At 35.0% G+C, this 17,596-nt stretch overlaps 2 protein-coding genes across 5 annotated transcripts; both read right to left on the reverse strand.

Annotated features, from left to right (window-relative positions):
* Positions 1–562: 562 nt before the first annotated feature.
* On the reverse strand, positions 563–7,906 carry LOC112507170 (coiled-coil domain-containing protein 94). 4 transcript variants are annotated; one of them, XM_025111616.1, is made up of 10 exons: positions 7,687–7,906; positions 5,753–5,852; positions 2,705–2,945; positions 2,349–2,498; positions 2,120–2,254; positions 1,893–1,958; positions 1,723–1,773; positions 1,550–1,621; positions 1,049–1,112; positions 563–926 (listed from the first exon to the last, which is right to left on the reverse strand). In XM_025111616.1, the coding sequence occupies exons 3-10, from the start codon at positions 2,900–2,902 to the stop codon at positions 733–735; spliced, it is 930 nt and encodes a 309-aa protein (XP_024967384.1). In that variant the 5' UTR covers positions 2,903–2,945; positions 5,753–5,852; positions 7,687–7,906; the 3' UTR covers positions 563–732. The 4 variants fall into 4 exon arrangements, with proteins under 4 accessions (XP_024967384.1, XP_024967383.1, XP_024967386.1 ...); XM_025111615.1 differs by having other exon boundaries at positions 2,705–2,949; XM_025111618.1 differs by lacking the exon at positions 5,753–5,852.
* A 6,144-nt stretch (positions 7,907–14,050) lies between these two features.
* On the reverse strand, positions 14,051–15,976 carry LOC112507082 (gibberellin 2-beta-dioxygenase 1-like). Its single transcript, XM_025111492.1, has 3 exons — positions 15,467–15,976; positions 15,028–15,382; positions 14,051–14,529 (listed from the first exon to the last, which is right to left on the reverse strand). Exons 1-3 carry the CDS (start codon positions 15,871–15,873, stop codon positions 14,278–14,280), a joined length of 1,014 nt encoding a protein of 337 aa, XP_024967260.1. The 5' UTR covers positions 15,874–15,976; the 3' UTR covers positions 14,051–14,277.
* Between the last annotated feature and the right edge of the window lie 1,620 nt (positions 15,977–17,596).

The following is a 17,596-nucleotide window of genomic DNA, read 5'->3' on the forward strand; positions in this document are numbered from 1 at the left end:
TTATTGGTTTTAAATTTGATTAATATATAATACAAATAAAAATTATAATTAATATAGACCAATAATAACTATTATCTATTAATTAAAAACAAAAAAGTAAGATAGAGAGGGGGGAGACACAAGAGTGAGGAAAAAAATTCACAATTTTAAGTCATTTAATGTTATTTATAAATCTTCTTTTGACTTTTTTAATAAGTAGGGGTGTAAATAACAACCCCGTTGCAATGACTACGATAAAACATTAAACACGAAGATGCAATGACTACGATAAAACATTAAACACGAAGACACAGATTCACATTATGATTTATTGGTTTTGATTCTCCACCATATCATGATTTGATTTCTTGGTTTTGATTACCAATACATTTTTTTTATTAACATAAATATCCAACCCGCTATGCTTTACAGATAGCCCAAAATCACCCGCATTTAAAACTCTGTGGCCACAATGAGATTTTTATTCCTCCTTGGATTTGAACCTGAGACCTCCCAATACTTAACCTAGGACCTCCCGGTACTTTAGAACAAAGCTCAAACTAATCAGGCACCACCCTTATGGTTCAATGCATTTAATTATACTGGAAAATGCATTCAATCAGTAAGTCATCATTTTCATCATACAATAATATTACAATAACCCTCTCTATCTCTACTCTAAACAATCATCAACATAAATAAATGAAAAAAAAAACTGGAACAACCGGTTACCAGTTAAAAATATATGAAAGATTACTCTTCTTCATCATCAGTAGTATCATACTGTTGGCATAAAGATTGTAGCCCACTACTAGTTGTAATTTTGGGCTTCTCTTGCTCATTTGCTTCTGTTTTACCATTACCACCATCTGATGATGCCTTCTTCACCACAGAGAACTTAACAGTTGAAGACTTGAGACCAATCCTTCCACCACCCTTTTCATCTTCTGTAATAATAATAATAATATATATATATATATATATATATATATATATAATTAGAATTAGATTTCCCTACAACTATGATTACCAAAAACATTCAATAAGCTTTTTCTTGAATCTGGCTCACCTCTCTTAATGGTACTGGTTTTCGTCAAGTAATCTGTCGGACGATCTTCAGTAACTTTCTGCTTCTGCATTAAACAGATATTATAGCCTCTTTAACCTCCATCATTTACAAACTCCTTAGTAGAAAGAAAAATATTAAATGGATTATGCATAGCGAAAGCTAAACAGTAGAAAGAATATGCAATGCTTCTGTTCCTCGCTGCTTAACCAACTACTGGGAATCCCATTTTCTCCTTTTCGATGGATGAAGTGTATCCCAAAACATCAATACTACACTATTTCCTGAAGAGAGATGCAAATACTATAATTCTGGAATGTGGAAATGACCCACCAAAACAGTTTAAAGAGAGAGATGAAAATGCAAAGATATCCATGTACTAGCATTGTCTCTGCCTTGCTAGCAAAGATATCCAAACAACCCTAATCAGGCATATGTGATGGTGACCAATAATTGAATTTAGAATAGAGTAAGCATTGGTAGAATATGGGTGAATTATCATACCTTAGAACTAACTTGTGCATCGTCATCTTCAAGCTCATCATCATCAATTCTATGGATAATCTCTTTTGATCCCTGAGTTCAATTCAATAACATCATAACTTCAGAATTATCCTTGAAAACTGTTAAAAAGTAGAACATATATATACAGAGAGAGAGAGAGAGAGCCTACTAACTTGGAAGATGGATTTTATAAGGGCTTCATCCTCTTCTTCAAGCTTGTCCTCCTACAAGCCAACAGATAATCCATAAACAACAATAAACAAACATGCATATAACAGTAAAAACGTGTAGATACATTTTTTGTCTAGTAAAAACATAAGAACTATGGACTGCTTCAGCATACCTGTACCGGAGCTGATCGCTGCAAGGCTTCAAGCATTGCATCTACGCTTACACTTGCATGCCTTGACTGCAAGACACAGATGAATTGCAATTTAGAATCCAAAATAGTTTTATCATCAGGCCAACCATAGAACTAAACAAGCATACACATATGTAGATACACACATGGATAGATATATACACACACATGCATGTATATATGTGTGTGTGACAATAAATAAAACAAACCTTCATGGACTTCATTTCATCCAGCGCAGAAAGGATGTCCATCTCTCTTTTTGAATCAAGAGTTCTATTCTCCAAGGACTTCATTGCATCTCCCATCTCTTCAGCATCTCGTTTCCGTTGCTCCTCGTCTACCACCTGAAAGCGATGCATATTATCATACAAGTGATTAACCGTATGCTCATCAATACACAGGTAAATAGCTATCATATACTGAGTATAAAAATTTCACCTCATCCTCTGCACGCCAAGGCTCAAAATTTCTCGCAGCTCCAGACTCAACAACATAATCAGAGTTTTGTGGGTCTGTCTTCATGGTAATCTCAGCTGAGCACTTGGTGCACTTAAAATAGAACCTGAATATTTGAATCCCAAGATATGTCTGTCCATGAAAGAAGTGAATGTCAGTTATGCAAGTATACATTGTTGACCTAAACGTCATTGGACGGCCTCAAATCTCAACGGAAGATTAGAGACAAAAGGCTAATTTCAGCCACATAAATCAAAATAAATCTATAAAACAAATAGAAAGGCATATGAGTATGTGATATACACCAAATATGCGTATGTATATGTGTAATAGCATACCTCTCCAATAACGTCTTCCTTACGTGAATTGAACTTGGTACCCTTGTAAATGTAGTTTCCACATGTGCTGCAGCGAATGCTCATCGGAAGCATCATTCTAACTTTTATTTGTTGATTCTTGGGCATACGCCTCCTTGGAATTTTTGCCGGATCAAAATCCGGCGGATAATACTTATTCAACACCTTTCTCTCTGCCATCTCTTCTTTCTTACTTACTGATCAAACTGGTGGAACAGGAAGACTGTCTGATTTAAACACCAAAAGTAAATGATATCAAAAATGAGAAGAAACAAATAGAACTCCCAACAAAATACACAATATGACATGGAGTGGTTGGATCGGATGGGACTTTCGAGGCATGGTATCCAATTGTCAATGTGCATGATATAATTCAAGTCAATAGTGGATTAATTAATATCTTGAAGAGGGGGAAATGACGTTCAAATTATAAATGATACCATCCTCATGATAACACCAAAAAACTTTTCTAAAACAAACAAAAAATCAAAAACAGAGCATTACCAGAACCAATGAACAGACATGATAGTCATAATACCACAAGCAATCTAGGTGATGACATGTAACAGCAACTGAAATACCGAATCACGTATCTGATACACACTTTGATGAAATCAGGAAGAAAGTGATACTGCAATAGGATAATTAATGGTTTCTAGCAATTCGAGACGCTGGGTTCTCCCTAGACTGACACCAAATCAAGGTTCACAAATCAGATGCCCTTTCCCCTTTTCCCTCTCACCTATTTAACAAACTCTAAAAGCTACTTCCCCTTTTTACCCTTTGTAACAGACTACCCATTTCCCCTGAAACAGCCTCTCCCTCCTATTTTCTGCTATTGGTTATTACAATATTATTATTTATTACAAGTACCACCCAATTCCCTCCTAAAATACGTATCCAACTTTAACTTCAGGGTATAATACTACCCGCCCCCAAACTTCCACCTGGTACTCAAGGTGGAAAGAAAAAATGAAGAGAAATTTGAGGCTGCCATGTTATAACGTATCCCCAACCCACTGCGACCAGAGACAATCCCTTATAATTAAGCTCCATGTCACCTCCATTTCTACACCAACTTCGTGAACTGCCTGTTGGAAAGAATCTAACCGTTTTGTTCCTTCTTTTGATTGGTATAGTGGACACCACAAAGAACAGTCATCATTGATCTCTTCAATTCTATATATAAATCTGTTAAGAGCCGGCTGGATTCAAACAAACAATACAAAACAGAGTGATAATACCTTGCGTATTTCACTGATGAAACAAAAAAGGATGGAGAAACAAATAGCAAATGTCATATGTATTTCACTAATGGAATGAAAGGGGTTCTGGGTATTCGAGAGGCCAGACCTCTCCTAAGAAAGACACTCAACAATTTTTCTGGAAAAAGACTTCTACACTCCTCCCCTACTCTTTTATACTATTCCCAACCCAAGCTGTTCTAGATATTACCCAAATACTCCTTGCAAACCGACTAATTCTCAGATATACTCAATTACCCCTTTTATCTAATCTAGAATATCCCAACATAATGTTGGGCTTTGGGCCCTGTAAGTGGGAGCATGACAAAATCGTGCCTCTTGCATCCCACCCAGAGTCAATGCCAAGCCCCCCTCAACTCTCAACCCAAAACAAAAGCATAGTGTAAATTTTTTAATTAAAAATTAATAGTCAGCCGTCTTAGATTAACTGGCGATAAACATTAAACACAAGGACACAGATTCACATCATGATTTCTTGATTTTGATTACCAATACATTTAATTATACTGGAAAATGCATTCAATCAGTAAGTCATCATTTTCATCATACAATAATATTACAATAACCCTCTCTCTATCTCTACTCTAAACAATCATCGACATAAATAAATGAAAAAAGAAAAAAAAAACTGGAACAACCAGTTAATTATACTGGAAAGGAGCCCCAAAGTCTTAGATTAATCGATTGCAATTTGTTAATACTGAGGTATCGTAACTTGTTTGTATTTTGAAAGAACTTCTTAGTTCTTTATGATCAAGGTCATGCTAAAAGAAGATGTTAATGACCTACAAGTACATTCTAACAGTTATAAACTTATGATAAAGTACGACCTTGAACAACCACGGACCCACCCTCCCTATTCTAAGTTCCTAGCTCCGCCCCTGATCCCACCCATAGTTTTTCCCTGCTAAGCTTGCATATTTTATGTTCACCCCTGATCCCACCCATAGTTCAGCTTGGTCCCTTATTCAGGTTTACACAGAGAAGGATGAGCACATTTCCTTTTGTTTGGAGTTTCCTGATTTGGTACTCATGATCATAACATCCAATTAACAAGAAAACCTACGTGTTTGTATTTCAGATGTGGAAGTAGGACTGTCCTCGTCCACGAATTCAAATTTACCCTTTGAAATCAACAATGCCGAGATGTTAAGAGAATGTAGTATTTAATTTCAATAATGCAAGCATCCTTCTCTTGAAGTTCCTGAAGTTGTATTCTATCATGTATTCTCTCTAAGACGCAGACATGATTTGATTTAGAAGGCATTTAGGCTCAAATATTGCTTTTGAAATTTTTGCTAAAGGAAAAGAAGGTCTAGATGTCATGTTCTGCTCTAAAATCTCAAAGAAGCCAAAGGAAATGATACCCTAACACAATAAAGATCCATCAAGATTTGTTTCAAAAACACCACATAAATCGTTGTCTTCAAAACTAGAAATAGATTAGTGTTTCACATAACCTGCGATTAATGAGAGAGACCAGAGCAACAATAGCGACGGTAAAGAGATGGACCAGGAGCAAGAAGACGAGAGGCAGAGTGAGAAGAAGACATGAGAAGCGAGGGCGAAAGAGGACGCTACTGAATCATATGGCTAGGTGTTAAGTTAAATAAGTGGAAATTATGTGAAGGACTCCCAAATGGAACTCTTTTTCCAGAATCTAAACTACAATAATCTCAAAACAGTAAGAATGATTAAAAACAAAGAATGAAAAACAGTAGGTCTAAAAACCCAACTCAACATATACAAAGTCGAGAGATAGTACCTTTGAATCGAACACTGTGTATTCAACAGGTGGTGCAATTGATTCTTCGACAGGTGCGACAGTTTGGTTCTTCAATAGGTGCAACTGTTGGTTCGACCAACTGGTTGGCAACAATAAGAATGGTGAGGGAAGGAGTGAATGAGAAGAATGTCGATTGTATTCGTATATCTAGAGAATGAGGAGGAGAGAGCAACCATAGGAAAAATTGGGATAAAGGGTCGGGTTCCTTTGAATAACCGACCCAAATATGTTTGGTTTCAAAACTTTCTGCATTTATGTATCCGGATGAATTAAGATCAACCCTTATTTACAATCAGGTGGCGTTTGTTTTTTAAGAGGTGCTGAAGTCTGATTTCATTTTTGATTTATAAGAGGTGATGCTGAAGTCGGAAATCTGAAACAGCCAGACTGTTTGTTTTTACGTCTGAAGTCTGAAATTTGAATCAGTCAGATTGTTTGTTTTGACATCTGAAGTCTGAAATCTGAATCAATAAGACTGTATGTTTTTTTAAACTGACAAACGTCTGAAGTCTGAAATTTGAATCAACTCCCAAATTCACTTGTATCAATATCTACTTTTTACATTCTCAATACATGACATATATAGAGGATGCAAATAGCGTTTTTCTTGAGATACCAAGGTTATTCTTACATACCGTTACATCACACAGGTCTGCGTTTAGATTGTCAATGTGTTTGTTCGCTAGCAAATCAATGGGTATATTTAGAAAAGCCTCTTTACCTAAAAACTCCTATTTTGCATGTACATAAGCCCATCATTTCTTGTGAAACTAAATTTGTATTTGGTAAAACTGGGTAAATTCAAGTATATTGAAGATGTTAATTCAGTACATACATATGCAAGATGTTATTTGGGTATTAGAGGGCATAACATATTTAACTGCAAACAAATGCTAAAAACCAACAAGCATTCAAATTTTAACTACTGAAAACCTAAACCGTAACCAAAAGTAGGAAAATAAACACAAAAGGAGTCAAAAATAGCATGCGTAATTCCATAAACATCCAAGCTTTCATTTGGGCAAATCATCAAACACCTGGCATGTGGTATGAAATAGTTGTAAACTACAACAAAGAAACATACATGATCTTAACTTATTAGCAGCAAAGGCTTTCAACAGAATCATAATCGTGTTACATTTGTAGGTTACTAGGCTGGGTTCTAAAATCAAACAAAAGCCAACTTACAGTCTATATAATAGCTTGGACAAACCAGTAAAAAAGAACCATCAAAACCCATCAAAAATCTCCAGTAAAGAAGAACCATCAAATCATACATATATATATATATATATGCAGGGCCGGCCCTGAGACTTTGGATGCCCACGGCGAAAAGTCAAAAAATGCCCATTATATGTGTAAATAAAAACCAAAATAAACTATTTGAATGGTTTTGGAACCTCGTCAATCAAACAAAAAAATGCCCCTTAAATATAACAAAAATGATACAATGGGGGGGCCATAAACCAAAACCCCGTGTAACAAAAATGGTCCTTCGTGGTTCGTGTTGTGAAATTGCCGAGAAAGTGAAACGATTAAGCAACCTGGACAAATTGATAAAAGAGAAAACATAAGCATCAATCTTAGGCCATTCACAGCTTGTATACTAATACTAACAGCCCTAAAACAAATTGCCCTATACTAATACTAACCGTCTTCTAAACAGCCCTAAAATTAACAAATGAAATATAAATGACAAACCACAAAAGTACCAATTTCACAGCGTCTATACTAATACTAAAAGCCCTAAAACAAATTGCCCTATACTAATACTAACCCTCTTCTAAACAGCCCTAAAATTAACAAATGAAACATAAATGACAAACCACAAAGTACCAATTTCACAGCTTCATTATTAGGTTTTGCAATCAAACAATAATTAGAAACTTATAAAATAACCCTAAGTCCCTTACCTCACAAGTGTCAAGGGCTCAAGAGTCAAGGCCGAGAGCGAGAGGCGGAGAGCGATAGTCGCAGTTCGCAGACCGGCAGACGGACGGCAAACGGGCAACGGCAGTCGGCGAGCGAGAGACAGTCGATTGTCGAGAGAGGCAGAGAGCGAGAGGCCGAGAGCGAGAGCCGATTAACAGTCAACTGTCAAGGCCGATTGGCGATTGCGATTTCGAGAGCGAGTGAGCGATGCGATGCGATGCGAGGCGAGAGCGAGAGTCGAGGGAGGAGGGAGTGAGTCGTCCGGCCGTGAGCGAGGGAGGATGATGAACATGTCTGTGGACTGGGCGCATTGTAGTGGACGGTAACGGTAAAAAACAAATTAAGCCCAAAGAATACTGAACCCATACCTAGACATTGGGCTTTAAATTTTTGATGCGCTTGGGCCTTGTGCTATCGTGGGCCATCGCCTTCTGAGCCTATGGCCAGGGCCGGCCCTGTATATATGAAGCAGGAGGTAGAAATCGACATACCTTTTGAATCGATTGCGTGAGAGAGCCCGTGAGAGATCGATTGCTGTGAGATATCAACGGATTTGGGGATTGATTGCGTGAGAGCGGAAGCGGCTGTGAGAGTTCCTGTGAGGGCGTGAGAGATGGAGACAGATGAGTTTAAGAGGTTGGTTTCATCTTTTATCTGTTAATTTGTTTTTTTATTTTCACCTTTTGTTTACGTAAATACGAATTAAAATAAATTGTTTAATAAATATCTAAAATAATAAAAAAAATTAAAATAATATGAATTGTTTTAAATAACATAAATTGTATGTATTCAACAAGTTTGAGTACAATTTTTTAATTTATGCATTTGTTGGTAAGGTGGGGGTTAAAACGAGAAAAGTAATCAAATAAGAGAGCACGAGATACACTAACAGTCAATATAAGGGTGTGTGGGCGACATGACTCAAATTTATATCGCGGTCAAAGTTGAGCGAATTACATATGATTCGACTGTTTTCTTTTTTTTCTTATCTGGTTCATGTTATCTTTTACACATTTAGATAAAGCGAGGGATTTGTCAATACCATCAGTATCTCATTGCTTTAGTTGAAATATTCCATTTGTATCGGTTTGTTAGGATGCCTCAGTTGCATACATCACTGCACTTCCACTTGACACATATCGTAATGATAAACGGTTTGTCTTGCCGCGACTTTCTCTTGAATTTTCAAAACTTTTGTTTTTAGGAGTTAAACTTCCATTTGTCCATATTTCAAGAGAGATTCTTAGTTGTATTACTTATAGCTTCCTTGTTCATGGAGAAAGCAGATTCGAAATTGTGATTTGATTGTTTTCTTATTTTCTTATTTGGTTACTGTTCTCGTATAAACTTGATTCTTGTTGGTAAACTATTTATTTTTTAACCAAAGGACACATGTTATAAATTTTGTCGGTCAAAGGTAATGACGAAAAAAACACTAAGAGGTTATTTGACAATTACTGAATGGTTTGGTGCAGAATGATTAAGTGATCAGAATTATTAAGAGTCTCTCATGATATAGTGCAAAATGAAATATAATTGTTCGGTAATTGTTTACAATGGAATTAGGGTGTCGAATGGTTAAGGGAGGCCCATGATACAAAATCATTCAGATGGTTTTAGAACCATTAAGAGGCAAAAAGAATGTCAAACAAGATTCACCTTTTAACGATTCAGAGGTTGTCTCTTAATGGAACTATTAAGAGGTAAACAAACAACCCCTAACTTAATGCATGAAGATATGATGCTTTGACTTACCATGTTAAGCTCATCTCTTATTATTAAGTTAAAACCAAACACCTTAGTATAACTTAATCAATTAAGCTAACTATCCATTATGCTTTTTAAGTTGAAAACAACACCTTAAAGTGGGTAAAAGAATTCTAGATCATTTTAGAAGGATGCATTCATAGAAAAACATCAACCTCGGTGATGTAAACAAATACGATTTGATTTCTTCTTCAATCTTACAAATACCCAAGGCTTAATCTATGTGTTGGTTTGTCAAATCTGTTCACAGAGAACCCAAGATGAGTACACATAGAAAATGAATCATATACATTTATCACAATCAGAGAAAGATCAACATTTTGATTATTGTATAACGAGAAAACTCAAACAAAACAAAGAACTTATAGGTTTAGCTAGATGGTTTCAATTTTTCAACCTACCATCCAGCCTTGGAGTCCTCAAATCCATACTACCCTCGCATACAAAAATAAAATAGAGTCCACAAAACATTTAAAATAGAGTTATTTATGATAAAAAGAAACAAAATGCAGAACCTCTTAATGCATTATGCATCAGCAGGTTGACTACACAAGTCCAGGAGAACCAACACCAAAAATGGTGGATCTATAAAACAAAATGCAGAACCTCTTAATGCATTATGCATCAGCAGGTTTACACACTTTGATTACTTTATTTGATAGCAATTGGAAATAAAATCATTTGTATGTCTTTGAACAGAAAATGACCCGACTTAGTTTCACAACACGCAGACGTAGGCTTATGAGATTGTTTTTGCATGAACTTATGACCATTATTGCTTGGTTTTTCATTACGATTTGCACTTTAATAGCCGACTACGAAAGGGATAAACCATGTATTCAATAATCTTTGTCAGATATGGATCAAGCTTCATTATTGCATAGGTATACTTATGAGAGTGATAGTATGTGCATATCACAACTTAAGATGAGCAAAGGGTGTTTCAAAAAGTTACGTGATATGTTGGAAACATTAGAAGGATTACGAACAGGTAGGCATATGGGTATAGATGAACAAGTTGTCATCTTCCTTCATATTATGGCTCATAATGTTAAAATTTGAGTTATCACATGTCGTTTTCATCATTCGGGAGAAACAATCGGTAGACTCTTTGCTTGAGTTTGCAATACGGTGATAAGATTGCATTCATATTTGTTTAAAGAACATGAAGCCATTCAAGAGGATTCTACCGATGGAAGATGGAAGTGGTTCAAGGTATATAAAATATCTACATTTTTTGGTATTCACATGTAAGTAACTTAAAGTGTGTAATGACTATTTTCATTTTCTTGGTTTTAGAATTGTCTAGGAGCTTTAGATGGTACATACATAAGGTGCTTAGTGCCACTCGAAGACAAGACTCGATATAGAACGAGAAAGAATAAAATTGCCACAAACGTTTGAGAAACGTCAAATGATCCGTTTGAGAATGATGACATGTTGTCTACTGAAAAACAAGATCATAATGACATGTTGTCTACATCATAATCATATCAGGTGAGAAACGCCAAATGATCCGTTTGAGAATGATGGGTTAGATGAAACAATCAAAGATGATGGAGATCAAGACGTGGATAATGTCAGTTCTGTTGGGACATCAACTGAGTGGACTGCATTTAGAAATAATTTGACACAACATATGTTTGAGGCTTGGAATGCTACGCATTGACCTTTTATGATTTGTAATGCGAGAAGTTTATCTTTATGGTTTATAATGAATTTGATACCTATGTTGCATAATTAATAATGCTACAACTTGATTTTATGATTTGCATGTTTATTTTACATGTTATTTGTTTATTATTTAATTTGTTTAACAATAGGTATGGCGGATCGAAGTCGTAATAGAAACCATCGAAATTGGACAATTATTGAAGATGCAAGCTTGTGGAGGCTTTGGTTAACATGGTTAATATCGGAGGATTTAAAGCTGATAACGACTTTAAATGTGGATATTTACAATAACTCAAAAAGGTGTTAAAAGAATCAATTCCTAATACTGGTATATTGGGTAAACCGCACATGGTGAATCAGACAAATACGAGTGGGGTTGGTTATGATTGTTTGAAACAATGTGTAATTACTGAAGCACCAGTTTGGGAGTCTACCTGAAGGTACCCATTATATATTTCATGCTATATTTGTAGTTATTATTTGATATTTTTGCTAATTAACTTTTATGACATGAAATAAGTACATAAAGAGGTGGCAAAATGGAAAACAAGATATTTCCACATTTTGAAGACTTGTCTGTTGCTTTTGGAAAAGATACAACTCAAGGAAGTAGAGTTGGGATGTTGTTGAGATGTAGGAACAAGTGAATCTAGAAGAACAAAAACAACAATCAGATGACACAGAAAAGTAGCCATAATGTACATAATGCTACAGATATGCGAAGTGAAGAAGGTTCAAGTCGAGGTAGTAAGAAGAGGAAAACCCGAGTTGAAACTCTTGTTGATGGAATGCATATTGCAACTATCTTACTTGGGGAAATTTTTGAAAATGCATCGAAAAATATGGTAGATATGGAAATGGATATACAAAACAAGACTTCCATGGTGAATTCTGAACTTGCAAAAATGCAATCACTTTCTAGAGTGAAAAGGTTCATAGCAGTAAAAAAGATAACAAGTGAGCTTGATAACGTGTTAATTTTTTGGAGTTTGGAAGAAAGAGAGCAAGAGGAGTGGGTAAGGTTTCTGTTGGAAAGTTGATTTTGGTTATGATTTGAAAACTTGAATTTGAGTTTTGGAATTAAGGTATGTAGTTAACAGTTTCAGATGTTATCGGATCTTGGTAATTTGTAGTGAACAATTTCATATATTAGTAGTATAAGGTATGTAGTGAACACTTTCAGATTTTATCTGATGTTAGTAATATAACTTGGTTTATGGTTATTTAGTTTGCACAATTTTATGTAATAAATGATTTTTTAATTAATGAACGACAATTTAAAAAATTTAACATATTGAATGGTAATTTTAATTTTAAAGAAAAATGACAAAAAAAAAAAATCATTTGTTGATATTTAATTCCGACATCACGCTTTGGTTTATAGTTTGAGGGGATTAAAACCGTCCAAACCGAACCGCCAACACCTCTATGCCTAACAACTTAGCATAAGCCACCCAACCAGGACCCGTTTATTTTTACGAGTTATTATCAAAATGATTATGTTGTTTAATATTAAACCTGGTTTATTCCTTCCAACAACCCCATGACCCACCTTATTAATACCTATATTACGACTTTAACCAATCTAATATCGATGATTTCGATCGATAATTCACATTAATATGACATATCATACACTACATCACGTCTTATAATTAATTTGGAAATAATATCCATCAAATTAATTAACCATGATGATTGTTTTTCCCAAAAAGGTTTAGCCTCTCAAATAACAACTCATGTGACACATAACAAACTTGGATGGAAAAATGGGCCAAAATCATCAACAAACCCCTAAAGTGGACCTTTGGATTTTCAAGCAACAATCCTAACCACCCATCCATAAAATTGTCAGGAGGTCGCAGGTTCAAATTCAATGAGCAATAAAAATTCCCTTATGGTTACGGAGGTTCAAATGTAGTGACTCCGGACTATCTGCAAAGCAGGCGGTCCCCTTAGAATTAGTCGGCTCGCGTAGCGGGTTGGATATCCAAGTTAATTAAAAAAAAATTACAAGATAGAGATGAACCACAACTTTATTTTCCATTTATATGCATTTTATACACCAAGGCAGTGGCGGATCCAAGATTTTTGTCTACTAGGGTCACCTTTAAGGTAGACTAAAGGTCCGCAAAACTGTCCGATGTGTTTTTAACCTAATTACAACGTTTCGAGGAATTTTTAAAGTTTTTTGGTTGATTTCAAGGGATTTATTTAGTGTTTTTGTCGATTTCGAATAACTTTTTTGGTTTTTTTTATTGATTTCAATAGATTTTTTGGTTAAAGTAACGGTTTCGATTGGGGTTGGGGGCCGTGGAAAAATATAATGGGGGGAAGTGAAAGGTAATTCGTGTAAAACCTAAACTTTAACCTAGGAATTTTTTTTTTGAGTTTTTGACTACGGTTCCTTCCCCCTCCTTTTTGCTAATGTGTCCGCCACTACACCAAGGTGGAAGCAAATTTGTGTTTCATATTTTGAATCTATCATGTCACATATATCTATTTACATTATCTTTTCATATCCTTTATAACAAATCATGATCGGTATGTTGGAAAGTTGAGTAACTTCCGTTTAGATTTGTGCACGTAAACATATGTTTTTGAACTAAAAGGGCATACATGTCATTTTCACTTTCTAGAACCCGCGACAATTGATACAAAATAGTGCTATCGAGCCATTGTCAAAGGGCATGGACCATTAGACCCATGGTCCATACGGTGGCCAATCAAGTTGCATTTAACATTCCGACCTAGCTAGTAAAGAAATGTGGGGGAGAAAGATGACTTGGAGTTTGTGTTGTTGACATCATTTGGTACCACAAGAAACTTCTAACACTTGTTGTGGGGATCGGCTCCATTCATAAACGTCGCTTTTTGCCAACAAAATAAGTTCAAGAGAATACGTTTCATTAAACAAGATTCTTGTTTTAAGTCGATTACGATGAAGAAATCTGAACACAAAAAGTGCAAGTTACAGAAGAAAAAACGGTATGAGACGAGAGGTTTGAAACTTTGAATCTAGAAAGATATACAAATGTTAACGTATGATATCTAAGTCACTATAACACTACAACTATTTTGTGGTTCACAAACAAATCAAAAAAAAACAAAGAGCACGACCCCTAAAAAGCCTAAGATGCAACGATTTTCTCAAACAGACCCAATCTGTTATCCGACAATCTTGAATTAAACGCAGATTTCTTATACTCGAACCAAGTAAACTCCTTGTACAAGCTGTCTTCCTCTCCTTGCATAAGTGATGTCAATGGGGCAATCTTCTCACTCAATGGTGGTCCTCCGAAATAGATCATCGAAACCCGACTCTTCCTACTGTTTGCCACCACCCTATGCTTCACACTCTTGAATCTTCCATTCGTCATCACCTAAAAACCAATCATTTTTATCGTCAAAATCATAATAAGCAGGTTTTGATCCAATACCCCGTGTCTTAAACATGACTCTTTTGAAATATTTTCGACAACCCATGTCTTAATATGGATCTTTTTTGATAACCCATGTCTTAATATGGATCTTTTTTGATAACCCATGCTAATATGGATCTTTTTTGATAACCCATGTCTTAATATGGATCTTTTTTTATAACCCATATCTTAATATGGATCTTTTTTGATAACCCATATGTTAAATATGATTTTCTCGATTAATTCAAGAGGCTTAGTATCTTGAAGAAAGATGATGGAGACTGTAGAAACAAGAAAGTGACTTATGGGAGTTGAGAAAAAGATTGATTATGACCAACGAAGAAAATACTGGAATGCTGACGGGGACTCTACACAGAATCATTTGACCCTTTTTTTAAAAAAATTATTTTAAATTCTATGGTATAAAGAGTCAAATCATAGTTTTTCATGTTTATGTACCTGTAAAGAGTCGCCAACATTGATGAAGAAAGAATCAGAATCAGCAGGAACAGACATCCAACTTCCATCTCTCAATGAGATTTCAAGCCCAGATGTGTTGTTAGATCTTAAAACAGATATGATTTGTGGGTCTGTGTGTTCTCCAAAACCCACCAATTTCCTTCCATTTCTTTCGTTTTCTTGAAACTCTGGGCATGGTGGATAGTGATTTACTCTGAAAACAGAATCGCTTTCTTCATCCATCAACAGCTTACTGAACACATTTCTTGGCTGCAGTTTCATTTCATCCGCCAATAATTCAAGAATCTCACATGCCATCTTCTTCACTGCTGTCACATAATCATTCACAACTCCCCTACAAAAAGAAACACAGATTAAATCAGTAAATCACGTTAGGTTTCATAGAAAAAGATTCGACCTTTTTCGGCAGAGTTCTTACCGGAAAATTTCTGGGTTTTCTTCAAAAACAGATAGATATCTCTGGTAATCCGATTCCAGTTTCGCGTTGAGAAGAAGATACTCGACCCAACCCACATCTCCATTTCTACCAATGCTTTTGTTTCCATAACCAAACGGGTCGGGTGGTCCAGCTTTTTCTTTGACAGAAAGAGGAGACGAGAAGAACTTGACAGCTTCTGACTCAAGTTTATTGATGAACCGTTTAGGAACTCCATGATTAACAACCTTAAAGAATCCAAAATCTTGACAGGCCTTAACAAGCTGGTGTTTGGAATCAGGTTTCGCGAGGTCAATGAGAGGAATAGATGGAATGATCAATGGGTTCGTGTTTGGTTTGGAGGGTTTCACAAAGAACTGTTCAATTGGAGGTTTTGACAGAGCCACCATGGTTGCAAAGCTTGATAAAAATGGAACCTTTGAAAGCAAATCGATATGGGTATGGTTTGAATCGAAGAATGAGTCGAAGAAGATGAAGAAAAAAGCGAAAAAATAGAGAGGTATATAAACACAGAGGATGTGGTAATTGCTAGGCTATTTCTAGGAGAGAGAAACAGAGTCAAAATTGACTTCATGAGCTCATCATCTAAATAATAAATAAAAATCATGGTGTTTTCAGAACAATCATGCTCAAAATCTATGTGTTTGCCAAACCGCCATTAAAAAAAAAGGGTGTAAAGTTGTTGGGTATTTTGTGATATTGTGAGTGGTCAATTGAAGCATTTTTCATGGTCAAACTTTATGCTTTCAAGTTTCTCCAATCGATTATTATTTCGAGATTCTAGAAGGATCGGCACACAAGAGAACTTCGATTTTTCTTATTCAAACAACACAATCTTTGGTTCGAAAAGGTGGGAATATGATTATCTCTGTATTTTAAATTTAGAATCAGGTTTACTGCAACAAACAAGTCAAAAGTTCATTAGATGAATTCAGTGACACGATAAGTCAAGGTGAAATATAATAAGGGTCACATGCTCGTATCCCCTACGCTTTAATCTCGACTAGAATATAACTGATATTGACCTTTGATCCTGTTACGACTAAACATGTGACAGATCAAAATAGTCTCCATTTTCTTAATTAAAAACTCTTTTTTTTTTCTTTCCATGTGATATGCATGTTAATTGTGTGTATATATATATAATTATTTTTCAAAACAATGTTAATTTTGTTTCTAAATTGATTATTATGTGAAGATTCTGTTTTAGTCTTACATTGGTCAATCTAAGTTTCTATCTGTAATTTCAATATATTGTCGTTTTTTGTTAATGGTATTAGTAGATAACAGTTCAAAAATCATTGTTATTTTTCAGTTAATAATATGAATGTTTGAGGTTTTAGTATTACATTAGCTAATTTTTTTTAATTTTTTATATTATTTATTAATTACATAAAAAATTCTTTCTATATTGCTAATTTTCCGGTCCCTATATATTTGTAATGTCAAACTTTTAGCCCTTGAGGCTATATGCCTATATCGCATGTGTTTTATCCTGACTATAATATGATAAACATGTTTAATAACAGATAAGTTAACAAGTTATCATCAATGACAAACATTCAAGAAGTTTCTTATAAACATGACGTATCATTAAGGATGGAAAACCGTCATCTTCAACTTTTTATCCACGAACACGACTATATATATATATATATATATATATATATATAGGTGGAGGTTCAAACGAGAACCCCTGTGATTTACGAGAATGCGAGAACAATCTAATAACCTCAAACTTTTTTAATTAATAAATTAACTTATATTAAATATAAATAAATTAATAAGGGCATTAATGTAATTAATTAATTTTATAAATTTTATTTTATTTTAATTAGTCATAATTATCCCTTTTTTTCCTGCACGTTCTTTTCCACTCTCTCCTCTTCCCTTGTGATAATTGTGTGATTATATAACCATAACCTATTGAAACCATAATCAATGAAGTGTAACCATAACCTATCGAAACCATGAGTAATCGTTGTGATAAATGTGTGATTGTCTAACCCTAACCGATCGAAACTATGATCAAATTTAGTGCGCAAGTGATGTTATAATAGTGATATTATATGATTATCACACCCATATCACACCAAATCGTTTAGTGGATTT

The sequence above is a fragment of the Cynara cardunculus genome (genome assembly GCF_001531365.2).
Source record: "Cynara cardunculus var. scolymus isolate 2C chromosome LG 2, CcrdV1, whole genome shotgun sequence".
NCBI lineage: Eukaryota > Viridiplantae > Streptophyta > Magnoliopsida > Asterales > Asteraceae > Cynara > Cynara cardunculus.